Genomic DNA, 18,529 nt, shown 5'->3' on the forward strand with positions numbered 1-18,529 from the left:
TTGACATTTTTTGCTTCAAAAAATTGTGTCATGGTATCTCTCACCAATCTTCTCTTGGAAGGTAACCAATGATTCAAATGAAAGAACTACAACATTTGGAAGAAGAGAACGATGACAATCTTTGAGTATCATCGCCTTGAGGCGAATATTTTGGGTATCGCGAGTCATCCTACCACAGTTGATATGACTCGAGATGTTTGATGAGTGTAGCTGTGAAGTTGCTATGCTCATTAAGCTTTCTGTTACTGATGATCAAATGCCTCAAGTGCCATCTTGTAAGACAACTGCAACAATCTGGATTACACTGAAGGATCTCCATGAGACATCAAACAAAAGTAGAGCTTTCTTTTTGAAGAATGAACTATTCTCTATTATTACAGATGAGCACATGTCCTTATGGGAACATCTTCTGAAGATTAAGAACATTAGAGATCAGCTTGAGGCCATTGGTTGTACAATGGAGGAAGATGATATAACAGTCATTACTCTGAAAAGTCCACCACATTCCTATGAGCACTTTATTGAGACGCTCAATATTACCGTAGCTAATGTTGATCTCCATTTTCAAAATTTGTACACCAAACTTGTGCAACAGGACCGTTGAAAAAAGCAGTTTGATAGTAGTGCTGCTTTATCCTCCTTTGTACAAGCATTTACAGCCCAATCCTTTTGCAAGGATAAAAGTCACATCTCAGTCATCAACTTAGTCTTGATATAGCTCCAAGAAGAAGCAAAATTGGTGCAACTAAGCCAGAAATTTGGTCACATGATTATGATTGTAGGGCTCGCATTGCTTCTAAACAATGGAAGTAGGGAGGGTCTCAACCGCAGGCCAATAATGCAGAAAATGTAGAACTCACTTATCAACCCAAGTCTGCCTTTTACGCCTTCTAAGAATTCACTTGCAGATTTTTTTTTTGAAGTTAGATGACCATTAAGGGAGTGTATTAGAGTTAATTCTCTCTCTCTCTCTCTCTCTCTCTCTCTCTCTCTCTCTCTCTCATTGATTTATTTTTATATTTTTAATGGTCACTCCTCTACTATGTTCCCATATTCTCTCTTTGTTCAAGATGGAAACTTTTTTCTTTATATTTCTCTCTTCTAGATGTTTCTATTTCTCTCTCTTTGTTTGTTTAAAAAAAAAACTTGTGTATACTTGTATATAAGATCATTTATGATCTTTGTTTAATAACACATTGATTATCTTACCATTATAAACTCTTTAGTATCACACCGTATCGTTATTCAATCCCCTCCACATTTTACTTACCTTAATGTTCCACCACCTACAATTAATTCTATTCTAGCTTAAAATTCCACTCTCTGACATACCAAATCCACTTCCGATTTTGTCATAAACCAACTATAACTAAATGTGTCTTCATCATATAAACAATTAGCCATCATAAACTGAAGTCAATCTTAAATAACACTTCCATCATATTGTACCCATAGTGTATTATCGTGCACCATTTCATAGGCTCCTATTTCAAAAAAGATTTGGTCATTACATTTTAATAAATGCAATGGGTAAGGAGACCCTAACAATAATGTGTGCACTTTTACCACATTATGCACCATCTCATCCTTGAAGATGCTCTTCTTGCAAAACTCTTTCCTTGGTCATGGAAAGATATGGCCCTAGATTGGTTTTGCTCATTACCTAACAATTCAATCTTCTCATTCTCACAAGTTTTCAATCAATTTTTACAACATTTTAAAAATAGCATTGGACCTCAAATCATGTTAATCGACTTATGAGGGAAAACTACTCTAGATGATTTATTGAAACAACAGTCAATTCATAAAGGGAAATTACAAATACTAAATGTTGCAGGAACAAGGTGACCACCCAACAATAAACTAGCTATAAGAAAAGTCCATGTTTAATATGAAATTTCTTATAAAGTGTAGCATGGAACTGGTGTCTTTTCTGATGGAAACTAATCATGACTTAGTTATCATCCTAAATATTATGATGACAGAGTTTTGAAAGTAATAAGTTGAACCTAGACATGAGAGTGGCTGTGAGGTGCCATATGGAATTTCATTCATGCAAAATTCTTACTTATAAGAGCTCTTAAAATTCAATGGTGTAAAGAAGATAGAATCGCAAAGAAAAAAACAAAGCGGTAAGAAAAACATTGGAGATTATATAGACTCTAGAGTGTATGTATTTTGTGGAGTTACCTGAGATCACAGTTATTGATTTTCCTTAATTATTTAGTTGTCAACTTTAAATTTGCATTATCCGGCCACCCTTAAACATCACACGCTAAGGAAGCAATCAAGCTTGAAAAAATAAGGCAACTTTGACTATTTAGCACTTTTGACCTAGAAATTAAGTCTTAGTGTGTGATGTTTAAGCCATCCCACATTATCCACGTATGGTTCAATGATAAAATTGATGATGACTCCTTTATTTAGTGACAAGGAAACTAGGGGAGAGGACCTAGTACTTGAACGTGTTCCAATAGTTGTGATAGGAGTTGTTCACTTAATACCTACACTTATTGACTTAATGTCCAATTTTTTTGAAACATTGTACCAATACTTGTGACTTTACAGTTGTTAGTAGAATGCTAACTACTCAAAATTGAATAAAATGTACCCTTAGTTATAAAAATTAACCAATGATGTGATGCCACATCAGCTATTCAACTATGGGTACCCTTTATGCATGACCATTGGTCTCACTTATTTTTTGGGCTGTTTTGGACAACTTGGCAAATTTCATGCTGATGTGGCATCATAATGGGTGACGTAGACTTGAAACCTTAGTTATAAGTAGACGACTTGCCAAGTAAGCTGCTGTAAAAAATTGGGAGCGATTTAAAATTTTTACGTAGGATTTTGATAAGCGCAAAATTATGGTGTTCAAGTATTGGGTCCTCTCCCCTACCATACATGTCAATTGAAGATGGGTGTTGGTGGATTTGTAAAATATGATGGTGTTTCTTAACATGGTCCATATCCATGCTGATTTTGATTTTGTTTTCTAGTTCACATCTTTGAGAGCAAAAAATCTGCGGGCTTCACACATAAATGGCTTTTCAGACCCGTAAGTATTAGTTTCTTCTTTCCTACTCTTGATCTTTCAAATTACATTGGTGGGCTTGCATAATATTATGCATAGATAGATAACTATGTGAACTGGCACGAACAATATGTTATAGTTGTCAGCTGTTTGCTGACTCTTGTTATTTTTGTTTTCTTAAACAGATATATATCATTTGTTGGACCAAATCTAGTTCAAAGTTTCAGGTCTAAAGTGAAGTATCAGACCCTAAATCCTGTATGGAATCCCCTGAAGGTAGTACCTCAATGTCCCTATCACATCTTCGTTGAAGTAATAAAAAAAAGTTGGCTTCTCTTACAATTTCCTTTATAAATATATGCAATATGCATTGACATATCTCACCAAGTTTACTGTGTTTAGCATATTGGTTGGATTTTCTTAAGAAAATTTAAGGATTGATTTGTTCAGATTGTTTCTTGTGGCAATTCTTGAAGATTATCTTGATATATATTGTGCAAAGATAATTCATTGAATATAAACAATTGATTTTTAACATCCCTTATATCTGTCGCTTAGCTGGTCATTTTGAGCTGACAAGCTAATACTATTGAAGTGGCATGGAATTTTATTCCATTCTTACCAAAACTACTGTATTGAGGTACTTGCTATAGCTGAAAAAAGGGTGCTGATTTCCTTTGTCTTTTACTGTAAAAATGCAAGCTCAATAAGTGTGTGAAATTCCAAACTACTATATGTAATTCTAAGGGTCAATTTCCGGAAGTTGTTCTAAACATACTGTCAAGTTCTGAATATAAACTCTGAATCGAGTCTGAATAGTGATTTCATTTACCAGTACAAAATCTTTCTTAAATATGAACTTGAGTTGTATATAATACTGGAAAGTATTTATTGAAAGTATGCAAGGATGTTACTCTTTCACAAATTAATTCAGAATATTATTATAATTGTGTATCTGTGACATTGCATCAGTGATCGGTTGCTAACCAGACTCCTTGTTTGGAAGTTTGTCTTTACCATTGGTATAAAACTGTCACGATCGATTATTTCCAGTATTCCTCCTGCTTCTTGTCACGCTCCTAATTACACTATTCTCTTGTACGGTTCAGATTGTATGCATACCATTTCATCCAGTTCTAGAAATTAACAGACTGAAGGATATTGTTTATTTGCAGATATAAACTACGCCATTAAGTTCATACATCAACTTGTATTTGATGGAGAGGATACCAATTCCCATCTTTGTTTGTCTTCACAACTGGGCACCCTTCGATTCATACTGGCCCTTGTGTTAATACTTCCACTGAAAGACGTCGCACATTGACAAATAATCTCCTATTGAATCAGACTCAATTCTGTAGATAATAAACTGGACGTTTTCACCCATGTATTCTTCTTGGGCAAAATTGTAAGTCCATCTGATTCTTCCTGAATAAAATGGTTATCAAACCTCCATCGATTTGAGTAGAACTGTGATTGCTATGAATCCAATAGGCCAACAATATGTTAGCAAAAGGATGGAAATGATGTCTATGTAGCCCAATAGACCAGCAACACGTTGGTGAAAGGATGTGAGAATATATCTAAGAGACAATATGATTGATTTCACCATGTCCCTCTTTGAATTCCACCATCTTATTTAAATTGCAGGAGATGGGTAGAATTCCCGATAACTTCCTGCAACTCCCATAGGAATTTCTCACCCGATTAAAATAAACAAGGATTTAATAATCTTATTATTTAATTATTTATTTTACTAGAGATAAAATAATTAATTAAAAAATATTATTTGTCTTTATAGAGACAAATTGAAAGGGATATTGCAAAGTGATGAAAAGACTCATAACAATATTCTCTTTGGCAGTAAAGGATTTTTCTTTTGGTATTTGCAGATCACTATTAGTAAATAACATAAGCAGTACATCCTTAACTGTTATTAAGTTTAAGTTTATTCCACATGAAGCACAAGAATATGGACATTATTGGATCTTGACAGTTCGGCTATCCTAGTAATATCTTCCAACATATGCATAGCTAGTTAAATTTGTGAAAAAGCCAAAACATTATTTTAGGGAGATTTGTGTGACGTACACCCTTACTCTTCTTTTGTTGTTGTTGTTGTTCTGTTTGAGCATTTGTGTTATAGGAAGCTATGCCAAATATTTGTTTCCCAATAATATATTTATATAGCAATATAATAACTCAGAAAATGACAATATATGGAGAACTTCTCAACTATATAGCGTTCAGATTTTATTTCAGAAGAAGGGATACAACGTATTATCAAAATAGGCAATACCCAGAAAGCTAAGATGAATTATAAATACATTTCAAGCATACTCATTAACTCCAACACATAAGCCTGAGATGAGATGAAAATCAACAAACTAGCTTTAGCAAACTTGCATGTCACTCTCCAAAAACACTTTCAAAGGCCACAGTAAGGATTGGAAATATAAAGCAGGCCCAAAACATCACCAAGCAACAACATATACCCCAAACCCTAGCTGTCACCTCTCCCGTTGCACACGCTACTCCTAGGGCTGTATGACCAAGAAATGATGTGTGGCCTCTTTAAATGTCCTCCGTGGCCTCCTTAAATGTCCTCCAAAACTGCACACACCACAACTTCCTCCCCCAGTCTCCTCTTGTGAATGATCTCTAATAATAAGAAGCCCAAGATTGTGTATTGCTAGCAATGTCACAATTTGACTTGTAGTGGACATTACCTCCTATTCAAGAAGCCTTGAAATCTGAAGGCTGAACCAAATATCCATTAAGCTCTAATGTGATTCCTAAATGGAACTACCCAAAGCATGCAAGTGTTAGAGTTTTAGGTGACTTTACAACACCCCCAGGATCAAATGAAAGACCAAGATAACTTCCACAAGAGATTGGCAAGACAATTGCATGAAGATGCAGGAATGCTATTGTTGATAATGGACTTGATTGACATCCAATGGATTGATTTGAAATGTACATAATAGGCCTCCTTATATAGGAGAGGCGATAAGAGAATGATAAGGAGAAGATAAGCTATCACCCACACAAGGTGGAATTACATGTCCACCAAAGGTGGATCATCCTCCATTATGCAATGAAGTATGTGCAATGATGAGGTTGATAATGTGATAAGTGCACTAAAGGTGGAATGAGATAACAACTATGACCACCTAGAGTGGAATTCTCCTACACCATGTGTTTAATTGAGGTGCAAACTCCTAAGTGTCTCAATCACAAACTACTATGCAATGCATTATTCTAAGTAAGCTTAAGTAAGTGTAATTAGTGAATATTTAATTACACCAACACCCCCTCTTAAGTGCAACTTAAGGGAATGCACTTAAACTCACAATGTAAAATGGGTTCCGGCTACTAGGCCATTTTAGGTACCCATGTACAATATGCAATGCAATACATGAAATGCAATCTGTCATAAAATGGAGGAAGAGAGAAACCTCATGGGAAAAACCCTCCTCCAAAAAGAGAGATGAAAACAAGATGCATGGATGGATGGAGCACTCAAGATCCTCCAAAAAATGCATAGATCATATATATGCAAAGAATGATCCCCCCATACGAAGGAAATAAGGAGACATGATATCCCCCCAATAATGAAGAAGCTCCAATGTAGATGAAGAGTACCTGCAAGCAAAATATAATCCAATGCCTACAAGAAACATGTTTCCCCTTAAGAAGAGATAAATACATCAAAAGATGAAGAAGCCACTCCATGTAAAATGTGAGGAAGGAGGAAGAAGGTCTCCATGTATGCATCTCTAAAGACTGAATAGGTGTCTCCAACCTCAAAGATTCTGTCACACCATCAAACTGACCTATGAGATGTGAAAAACCAAGAGCACATGAAGATTTGGGAAATCCAATCTCCAAAGAGGTGAAGAAGTATCTCGAAGAGAAACCTCCTCAGATGTATTAACCAAATTTGCATTATGAGACTTATCTAAAAGAGCATCTAGGAATTCATCCCACACTGCAAAATTTGAAGCACAAAGATCATCCTGCTGAATAGTAGAACTCATGTTTGAAGAAGCAAGAGGTGGAGTAGGAAGTTCAACACTTGTCTCAAGATCAAAATGATTCAAATGTCCAATGTTCTCCTCACATGAATTATTCACCCTTGATAAAGGGTTAGGTACATCATGAATATCATCGTCATTATCAACAAAATGTGCAAAAGAATACAAGCGTGATGTATGATCAACAACTCCCATAGCTATGACATCTCTAGTCTCCATATCCTTAATATAGACACAATTAGGAGTGAACTCAACAATTTTACCTTGTGCCCCATGAGTAATCTGGTAAATGGAAAGGAGGTTAGTGGTCAAGGATGGTACACAAAGAACATCATTAAATGTACCCTCTCCCAAAGGAATAGAACTTTTTCCACAAACCTTCATGTATGTATTATTACCCATCAATATAGGTAGAGAAGTACAAGGCTCAATAAAAAAAAACATATCCATAGAAGATGTCATATGATGTGATGCACCTGAATCAAGAAGCCATTTACCTTGCTCAGGATGTGGTGAAGCAATGAGTGATTGTCCTTTGCCTCTGGATGATGATGTAGATGTAGTAGTTGCCTAATATTGAGAAGAAGGAGAAGACACTGATGAGCGCAACTGGATATTGTTCTTTTGAAGAATGTGAGTAAGCTCATCAATCTTCTTATGAAAAAATTTATGCTCATCATATCCAAACTTTTTGCAATAAGCACATTTATCTCTCTTTCTTCTCGATGATTCCTCTCTTGAAAAGGACTTGGATTCAATATTATGTTGTGAAGGAGAGTCATCACCTTTTTCATGATGCTTAGGATCCTTCTGTTGTTTGTTTCCCTTTCCTTTGAGAGCCTTTGGAGAGGAGTCATTTGCAACCAATGCTTGATGCTTTAAAGGCTTCAATTGACCCATGTGTGCTAACTTTGCTTGTTCTCTTGTGAGCTGAGCTGTAAATTCATCAAGAGAAGGCATTTTGTATGCACTACCAAGAGCATCCATAGTAGTGTAGAATGTGGAAACAAAGATTGAATATTCAAGACCTAGCATGGAAAGAATAGATAGTATCAATTGCTCATCATCTTTAGTAATGCCACAATTAGAAAGCTCCAATCTAATGGAATCAAACTTAGAGAAAAAGTCTTGAATATTGTAATGTCTCCGTCATAAAATAAATTAATTTAATTAAACTTTGTAATGGGCCGATTGATTTAATTTATCTTGGTCCCATTTTTATTTTTGTGTTCGAAGTTTGTGTCGCTGTCAGCTATCTTTGTACACTCTCGGAATGGTTTCCCAATGGGTATGTAAGCATGGCTTGCAGGAAATCTTAGGTATGCTTTTTGATTATATTTCTCTGTACTATGAATTCCTGTTGGAGTTTAGAAGTGTTTGGCATTTCGAAAGTGAAAGATCTTCTCTATTTGGCTCATGCAGTTTCGGTGGGATTCAACCCTCACCCTATTCCATTGTTGCATGTAATTCTTTGTTTAGATTTGGCAAATTGGAGCATTCTCTTCTGCAATTATTATTTGTATTCCAATCTCTATCATTTTGTGAATTTCATCTATTATTTGTGTTCGTATATATTGAATTGGTTTCCAGTATCCAACTGTGTGTGTTCTGCTCATTCCTCCCTTTTTGTCGGCATCTCTCACTCCCCCGCACATTCTCCCTTCCATCCTTGTCCCACACTTTACGCCTTACCTACTCCTGATGCCGTACAACCCAAATTTTAGGTACGACCATCACCTAACCCTCTCCGTACTGCACTTATCTTGTCGTACGGTCTGCTACCTTCTCCGTACAGACTCCCCACACAGTTCCTCACTGTACGGTCATTGCCTTGTCACCTGTGTTCACCGTACGACATCCATATTCATTGGAAGGCTAAGTAACCAACCGTATAGCTTAACTAGCCTGCTCTGTACGGCCTTTTAATTGCCACTGTACGGCGTGCAACTTCCCATCGTACAGCCATTATACTTCCAGCTATACGGCTTCATTCATTCATGCTTCTCTCTCATTTCACATTGCTATACAGTCTCAACTCGGGTGTAGCTGTACTTAATTGCTTTCATATGCGTCATACTTGTCCGAAACTTTACAGTGGTATTAGAGTGCTTCGATCGTGCCAGCCTGTCTACAGTGAATGAGAGTATAGCCAGAAGAGGACACATTTTGCTGATCGAATGGCTAATGAATAGGAACCGACCACTGCCGAACTTGTGGCTCTTCTGAGGGAACTTGCTAGGAATCAAGCACAGATCACTGATATGCAACGACTTATGGAAGAAACTCTCAAGAAGTTGGCAGAAAACAAAATATCTGGAGAACAAAATGGTCTCAGCGTGGACTTGGTGTCGGGGAAACCAAACCCTTAGCCAGCATACTCTCGACCCTCCATGCCGACTTTTTCACCACGGACGGAGGCACAACACGAAGGGAGACAACCAACTTTCGAAGAGATGAGAGAAGACTAGAAGAATGCAAATCTTGAAAAAGATATATCCTATAAAGATTATGCAGATCTAAGAATGAGATATTTAGGAGGCGGAAACAGAGGATACTTTAATGATGATCTCCGGAGAAAGTTGAGTAAGGTAAATCTGTCTCCATTTGACGGATCGGGTTCCATATTAGTGCAAGCGTGGAATATGAAAGCCGATACCTACTTCTAGCTAAATCCTATGCCAGAAGAAGAAGCAATCAAATTTGTCGCATTATACTTGGAGGGAGTTGCGCATGAATGTTGGCACCACGACACCATCACATTAGGGCATGATCAAACAAAGACTTATGCGAAATTCACGAAGAGATTGATAGAACGATTTGATGGTAAAGATCTGGAGCTCAATTTCAAAGAATTGGCTCAACTGAGACAAACTGGATTGGTAGATCAGTTCATTGCAGAATTTCAGAAACTCTCTATTTTGGTCATGGACATTTTCGAAAGAAGGCGGGTAGTACTCTTCATGAATGGAGTGACTGAACCTCTAAAAGGTTGGGTGAAGGGATTCAATCTGGCTACCCTGTTGGAAGCAATCAGTAAAGCACGAAGTATGGCATCATCGTCGGCATCATCCTTATCCTCTCGAAGTTACTCACATCCTAAATTGTCGTCGTTTTCGAGGGACAAACCTCTGCCCAAGAAGCCGTCGCTGGATGAAGCTACCAGATAGAAACTCCGAAGGAAGAAATTGTGTTTCAACTGCAAGGGACCTTGGGAGCCGAGTCACCGATGCCTCGGAAAGGCGAAGATCCATTACATTGAGGTCGTGTCCGATGATGAGGACGAACAGTAAGAAATGTCGGCCGAAGATAACCAACCCCACCATGACACCAACATCAGTCTAAATCGTACAGTGAGAATTGCCGCTTTCGTACAGCGCGGAGGAGCCATTGCATTGACTAGCAGCCCTTGCATTGACTAGCAGCCCGAGGTGCATAGTTTTTGTGTATGGGGTACCCTTCAAGGACAAAGGGTTACAGTGATGTTGGATAGTGACGCTACTCTAAATCTCATCAACTCATCCTTGGTAAAACAAAGAAGTCTCCCTACGGAGGCACATGCAGGCTTTTAGGTCAAGGTAGCTGGAGGACTTTTCTGCCCTGCATGCACCTTGTTCCTCAACTGAGCATCACAATGGTGAATCACACGGTGACTGAGGACTTCTTCATAGTGGACTTGGCTAAAATGGAAGTTATTCTTGGCATACAGTGGATGGAGACCCTTGATGAATACACCCAGAGTTCCAAACGGATGGACTTCACTTTTGTGATTGACGGGAAGAAGGTTGTCCTCCGAGGAATGGCAAATGAAGGTCCGAAGGAAGTTTCTGCACATCGGATGGAGGCAATTTTTCTGCACAATGATGTTGTGTGGGCTGTGCATTGTTTTATCTCAGCGAAACCTATGAAGGGACATCGAACAGCTCCACAAGATTATGAGCTTTAGGATATTTTAAGAAGACATGATAAAGTTTTCATGGATATTCCTCATGGCATACCACCACATCGGGGGTTTGAACATACTATCAAGTTGGAATCAGGAGCAAAACTAGTCATAACCACACCGTACCGCCGCCCAAGAAATTCAAGGATGAGATCGAAAGGACAATTCAGGATCTGTTGGAGAAAGGATGGATCCGTCCCAGTTCCAGCCCATTCGCATCATCTGTTGTGTTGGTCAAAAAGGATAGGATGATGCACGTGTGTGGACTACCATGCGTTGAACAAAAAAACAATAAAGAATAGATACCCCATTCCAAGGATAGATGAGTTGTTGGATAAATTGCATGGCACGGTCTATTTTTCAAAAATAGATCTCAGTTCCGGATATCATCAGATCCGCATGAGGGAAGAAGATGTGGAGAAAACGGCTTTCCATTGTCACTATGGACATTATGAGTTTCTGGTCATGCCGTTCGGATTGACCAATGCGCCTGCTACATTTCAATCATGCATGAACCGTATCTTCAACAAATAACTGTGTAAGTATTTGTTGGTATTCTTTGATGATCTTATTTATAGCAGGACATGGGAGGAGCACCTGAAGCATCTAAATGAGGTTCTAAGTATCATGGAAGAACAGTCCTTGTTCGCCAAGCAATCCAAATGTGAATTTGGTATGACAGAAATATTGTACTCGAGGCATGTCATCAGTAAATACGGAGTTCAAGTGCATCAGGAGAAGATTCAGGCTATCCTTGACTGACCTCCCCCAAAATCACTCACGGATTTGTGAGGATTCTTCGGACTATGCAGTTACTATAGGAGGTTCGTTAAAGGATTCTCGCAGCTCAGCGCACCTTTAACAGATCTGATGAAGAAAGGGTCATTCCAGTGGAACGAAAAGGCACAACTCACCTTTGATAAGTTGAAAGAGGCCATGAGCACTTGTCCTGTGTTGGCACTACCTGACTTCACTCGACCGTTCGTTTTGGAGTGCGACGCGTCTGGGGAAGGCATTGGAGCAGTACTAATGCAAGATAGACATCCCATCGCTTATGAGAGAAGAAAGCTTACGCCAACGGAACGCCTATATTCCATTTACAACAAAGAAATGTTGGCCATCGTACATGCACTAACCAAGTTCCAGCAGTATTTGGTAGGTGCCAAGTTTGTTGTCCATATGAATCACAACAGCTTGAGATATTTTCTGGAGCAATAGGATTTGAACGAACGACAATAGAAATGGGTAAGCAAAGTTCAAGCTTTTAATTTTGATATTGAATATGTGAAAGGGAAAAATGTGGTTGCAGATGCCTTGTCCCGGAAACCCACCATCTGCTCACTAGACTGGATTTCCATTGACTGGAAGGCACATCTATTAGTGGAATATTCCAAAAATACATTTGCCTGTGAAATAATGGATGGCCACACCCACGATGATCGGTACAGAGTGGTGGATAACATCATCTACTATAAAGACCAGATATAACTGGTACTAGAATCCAAATTGAAGCAGAAGATCTTGAAGGAAATGCACGACTCTCCTCCAGTTGGGCACCTAGGTTTCTTCAAAACTTACAGAAGTCTTTGGGAGAGGTTTTCATGGAAAGGACTTAAAGGGGACATGTTGCGGTATGTAAGAGAATGTACGGTCTGCCAACAGAAAAAGTCCGAACACACTCTTCTTGCCAAGCTGCTATAACCTTTGCCAATTCCCAAACATAAGTGGCAAAGTATATCAATTGACTTCATAACAGGTCTTCCCAAAGCGAAAGGAAAGGATTGTATCTTTGTGGTGGTTGACAGATTAACAAAGTATGCACATTTCTTTAACATCCCCTCAGACTTACAGGCTGCACAAGTTGCCGATCTGTTTTTTAGAGAAGTCTTTCGTCTGCACAGATTACCCCGAAACATTGTCAGTGATCGAGATGGACGATTTGTCAGTATATTTTGGACAGAATTGTTTCAGATGGCACGGACAAAATTATCGCCAAGCACAAGCTACCACCTGCAAATGGATGGTCAAACCGAGATTGTGAACAAATGGCTTGAAGGCTACCTTCAGAACTACGTCTCGGCACAATGATGAGCATGGGTAAAATGGAACCATCTGGGGGAATATTGCTATAATACCATGTATCACATGTCTATCAGGATGACACTATTCAAGGCTCTATATGGGTACGAACCCCTCTCCTTCATTGACACAGTTCTGGGTGACAGTCGCACACCAAGGTTGAAAGATTGGCTTCAAGAAGGACAGGACATATTGAGGGGCTTGAAAGAAAACCTACAGCATGCACAAAATCAACAAAAGATGTACACCGACAGGCACTGAATAAAGAGGAGTTTCGAAGTGGGGGATCTGGTCTATCTTTGGCTCTAGCCGTACCGACAATCTTCATTAAAGGGAATAGGAAAGGAAAAATTGAAGCCACAATTTTATGCCCCTATCGCATGGTTCGTCGCATTGGTGAGGTAGCGTATGAATTGGAACTCCCAGAGGGAAGCCGCATTCACAATGTCTTCCATGTTTCATGTCTGAAGAAAGCCATAGGGCAAAACATCACAGTTGCTACTGACCTTCCACCCCTCAACGAAGAAGGAAAGCTCATTTTGGAACCTGTCGAGATCCTCGAAGTACGTGAAAAGACCTTACGGAACCACATTGTGAAGGAATACTTGGTACGCTAGTGACACCTACTTTTGGATGACACAACGTGGGAAGGCGAGCACATTCTCCAGCATCCGGCATTGCATTTGCTTGAGGCCAAGCAAATTTTGGGATGGGAGGACTATAATGTCCCCGTCATAAAATAAATGTATTTAATTAAACTTTGTAATGAGTTGATTGATTTAATTTATCTCGGTCCTATTTTTATTTTTGTGTTTGACATTTGTGTCGCCGTCGGCTATCTTTGTACACCCTTAGAATGGTTTCTCAATGGGTATGTAAGCATGGCTTGCAGGAAATCTTAGGTATGTTTTTGGATTATATTTCTTTGTACTGCGAATTCCTATTGGAGTTTGGAAGTGTTCGCCATTTCAAAAGTGAAAGATCTTCCCTATTTGACTCGTGCAGTTTCGGTGGGATTCAACCCTCACCCTATTCCGTTGTTGCATGTAATTCTTTGTTCGAATTTGGCAAATTGGAGCATTCTCTTCTGCAATTATTATTCATATTCCAATCTCTATCATTGTGTGAATTTCATCTACTATTTTTGTTCGTATATATTGAATTGGTTTCCAGTACCCAACTGTGTGTGTTCTGCTCATTCCTCCCTTTCTGTCAGTATCTCTCACTCCCTCGCGCATTCTCCCTTCCATCCTTGTCCCACACTCCATGCCTTACCTACTCCTAACACTGTACAACCCAAATTTCAGGTACGACCATCACCTAACCCTCCCCGTACTGCACTTATCCTGCCGTACGGTCTGTTACATTTTCTGTACGGACTCCCCACACAGTCCCTCACCCTACGATCATTGCCTTGTCACTTGTGTTCATCGTACGACATCCATATTCATTGGAAGGTTGAGTAACCAACCGTACAGCTTAACTAACCTGCTCCGTACGGCTTTTTAATTGCCACTGTATGTCTTGCAACTTGCCACCATACGACCATTATACTTCCATCCAGAGTATAATATACTGGCGAATTTTCGTATTTTGGTGAATTTGACGTTTTGCCAGTGTTATTTTTGGAGATTTCTAAGCCCTTCCATGGTTTCCTGGTTGCCAAGCTTTGTTGGGTTTACCTAGTTGCCTAGCATTGTAATCGCCAAGGCAAATGTTACGTTTGAGTTTTTCCCTGGCAGTATTTGCCTTTCACGCAGCTGACCAGGTAACGCTTATCGTGGAATGTTCGCCGGGTTTCAAGTTTCTGTTTCATGCAATGTGGGAGAATTCGCCATCCCAGTTTCATTTTACCATGGAGGAGTCGGCTCGTTTCACGTTATGGGAAGTGGAGGAGTCGGCTCGTTTCGCCAACACACTTTCATTTTGTCGTGGAGGAGTCGGCTTGTTTGGCGTGGTAAATTGGTAATTGTATTGATTTGTAATATGTATAAATTCGAATTCGCCCAAGCAATGAGACCTTCACTAAATACTGTTGGCACTCCATCAAATTTCTAGCAGCGTAGGACACATCGCGGGCAAGACTCAGACTCCAAAGATAGCTTCCACAAGTGGTGGTACACTAGTATGTGTAGCTGTGCTGTAAAATACTCTCCTTGAACTTATGTAGTTTAATTTAATCAGAAGCTTATCTACAGTTTCCTTTCTTATCTCATTTTCATTAGAAATTTTTCAAAAAGTGGACGCAATGCTAAAAGTTGCTGGTGACATTAATGGTTTTTAAAGCTTGCATGCATGGATATTGACCACCTAAGGTCAATATCCTATTTCCTTTTCTGTGGAATGTCAATTCACCAACTGTCAAAAATCAGATTTGGAATTTAACTTTTTTCTTTAAAGTTTCAATTCCTAGTCTGAAAGTAATACTACTTATTCTCAGGGAAGTAAAGTTTAAACGGATTATCAGTGGATTGAGATGTCAGGGGAGGGTGAGTTTGTAACTAATATTGCTCTGTCTCAGGGAAGTGACAAGGGTAAGACCCCCAAGGGCAGTGAAGGGATTAATCTTACATCAAAATGCCGAAAACTTAGAGATACTACCATAAAGGCTTTCTTTGGAATTGACAATGTTTCTGGTCCACCAACTTTGGCAAGTACAAGTGTAGAAGGAAATCACAATACCTCACCACCACTAGAAGAGCAGGTTGTTATTCAATTAAATCAAAATGCATCAAATGAGGATAACAATGTTCCAACAACAGAAGATGTTGTAACAGAAGATAATATTGATGTTGGTAGGAAGAAAAGAAAAAGGAATGTAAAAATGAGGTGGGACTGGGAAATGAAAAGGACTTTCCAGGTTGATTGGGTAGAAAAGTACTGGTTTATTGAACCAGTCACAAACAATGATGAACCACCAACATAATGCAAGTGTACGATTTGTACTTGAAAAACTAAAAGAGAGAAAAAGTTGCAGTTAAAGCTCGACACTATAGAAAAACATATTGGTAAGGTTTATGAAAAACAAATCATAGATGGAAAGGAAGTAGCGACAGTGAGATGGAAATCAAAGGAAGAATGCCTTCATGTTAAGTATGCCATAGAATATGAAGAGCATTTCAAAAAAATAGTGGTAATTGCTAGTGGCAGTAGTGGCAATCCAATCAAGGATGGGCTTCAACATGCAGCCAATGATGCAAACTTGGCAAAGATCGTTCAGATGAGTGTTATTTTTCATATTCTATCTAGAGGGCGTTCCTATGAGAGAATTTTCAAAATATGGTAATTTATTATCTTTTTTGAGAGTTCCTCACTATCCTATGTCACATTGGTCAATATACGCTGGATGGGAAATGGCAAGCTGTCTTGCTGAGGTGGAAAAGCAAAATGTACAGGAGAGTGTAAAAGAATCCAAGTTCATTTCATTATCCTTAGATGAAGTCACTGCGGTAGATAACACTGCTTGGGTCTGTATGCATGTATATACTGTAAAAGATCATGTCCGTCAAGCTAATCTACTTTGTGTTCGTAAAATGAGGGCCAATTCAACTGCAGAAAATTTATATTTAGAAGTTAAGAAAGCTTTGAATGAAATTGCTGGTATGGATGACTTGACAATTGCAAAGAAGTTAGTGTTTGTCGGAGCTGATGGACCTGCAGTAATGCAAGGGCAAAGGACTAGTCTTTGTGCAAAATTACAAACTAGTATTGCACCTTACATGCTTGGCATACACTGCATGGCCCACCAAATGAATTTAGCATATAAGATTGTAAGTACTTTTCCTACAGTGTCAAAAGTTGAAGATCTAATCCGTGAGCTCCACTCGTACTTTTGCAGAAGTCCTAAACACTTTGCAGAATTTAAAATTTTTTCTGAGGGAGTAACAGCAGGAAATAAGATTCTCAAGGATGTTGAGACCAGATGAATATCTTTGCATGGACCAGCAGAATGAGTTCTAGCAGAATATCAATCCTTGATTGGAGTTCTATATGAGCAACGCCTTATAGTGGACAGAGCTCCTGATTTGTTAAATAAGTTAAGTGATATAGAGAACCTATTAACTTTAGCTAGTCTTTTCCCCATGCTGGATTTAATGAACAAACTTGTTAAGAAAGCCCAAGACAGAACTATATATATTCATGAGTATTCTGATTTACGTAAAATGACATGCATGGCTCTAGATTCTTTGTATTCAGATCTCTCAGGTCATAGCCCAATTTTTTCAAGGTGGGAGATAATTACAGATTTGAATCATGCTAAGAATTTTTTACAATTCAATGGGAAAAATGAGCTATGTGTGTTTGTGAAAGGATTTGAAATACCAATGCACCAATCTAAAACAACCAAGAGAGGCAGAGTACTACCAGTTAGAAAGGATGATTTTGAGAAGATTGTTAAATCTGTTAGTGAAAATTTGAAGTCTATTTCCTACCAACTTTCAAGTGAGATTCGTGAAAGATTCCCTCCAGAAGAAATTCTTGAAGCCATGAGTTGTGTGTTTCCTCAATTTTGGAAACACTTTGGACATAATCCAACTAATGCAAAGTTGTTTCATAATAAACTTGACGATAACACAGTTTTCAAAGCATATAGATTGCAATGGACAACTAATACAAGGAATCTTAGATTCAAATAATCTTAAAAATCAATGTAAACTTTTTGCATTGTGTATGAAAAAACAGATGGAAAACTTTGAGAATCCATTCGATCCTGGTGCAATAACAAGGCTCTAGAAAAGGATAAGTCAGAGTGAAGTATTACATAATTCAATATTTCAGGATCTGGAGTCCATATGGGATATAGAAGCATCACATTTGAGACTGAGTCAATGAAGTGAATCGTGATTTAGTAATGTAGCATTCAGTTCTAAGGAATTTATAGGTATACAGTATACTCTACTTCAGTTCTTCCATATTCATTATTCAGTCATATTTCAATTACAATTTACAAAAATTGAGTTCAAGATTTTTGTTACTCTATTGTTGACATAATGTTATTTTTGTACCTTTATCTTGATTTGAGTTCAAGATTTTTGTTAGTTGTTAATCTATTCATATTGTTGACACAATGTTATTTTTGTATCTTTCTCTTGATTTAGTTGTTGGATAATAAAAAAAGAGATAATAGAGACATGTGCAAAGGCCATAACATCACAGAGAACTACTGACTACAAAACATAATGGAAAATTGAAATACATAGAGTTGGAACAATATCTGCTCTTAAAGAAAATTATACTTAATTTGAAAAATAACAACAGATCGGACCATTTCTAAGCCTTGGGAACTCATATTTATATCACTTGAGTTGCAACAAGCTTCAGGCTTAGAAAGGTTACATCATGATTCATTACAAAAGAAAAAAGATAACAACAATTAAGATAATCATTACAATTTGTTGAAACCTTTTGTGACATATTTTAACAAAAAAAGGGGAA

The 18,529-nt window shown here is 38.2% G+C and overlaps 1 protein-coding gene across 4 annotated transcripts in view; it reads left to right on the forward strand.

The window, feature by feature from the left end:
- LOC149542709 (uncharacterized) overlaps positions 1 to 18,529 on the forward strand; it is a 204,088-nt gene that overhangs the window by 135,283 nt on the left and 50,276 nt on the right. For 2 of the 4 annotated variants that reach the window (XR_016355500.1, XR_016355501.1), the window contains one exon: positions 3,223 to 3,313. The exons of 1 other annotated variant lie outside the window; for it this stretch is intronic. Coding sequence is in view for 1 of the 3 variants with exons in the window: in XM_089797587.1 (XP_089653713.1) it covers positions 3,003 to 3,061; positions 3,223 to 3,313 (150 nt within the window). In the remaining 2 variants the exon portion in view is untranslated. Of the gene's footprint in view, positions 1 to 3,002; positions 3,062 to 3,222; positions 3,314 to 18,529 lie in introns of all 4 variants that reach the window. One more of the 4 variants, XM_089797587.1, reaches the window with a different exon arrangement.

This window comes from Cupressus sempervirens, chromosome 8, assembly GCF_028749045.1.
Source record: "Cupressus sempervirens isolate cs-2001-9-10 chromosome 8, ASM2874904v1, whole genome shotgun sequence".
NCBI classification, from domain to species: Eukaryota; Viridiplantae; Streptophyta; class Pinopsida; order Cupressales; family Cupressaceae; genus Cupressus; species Cupressus sempervirens.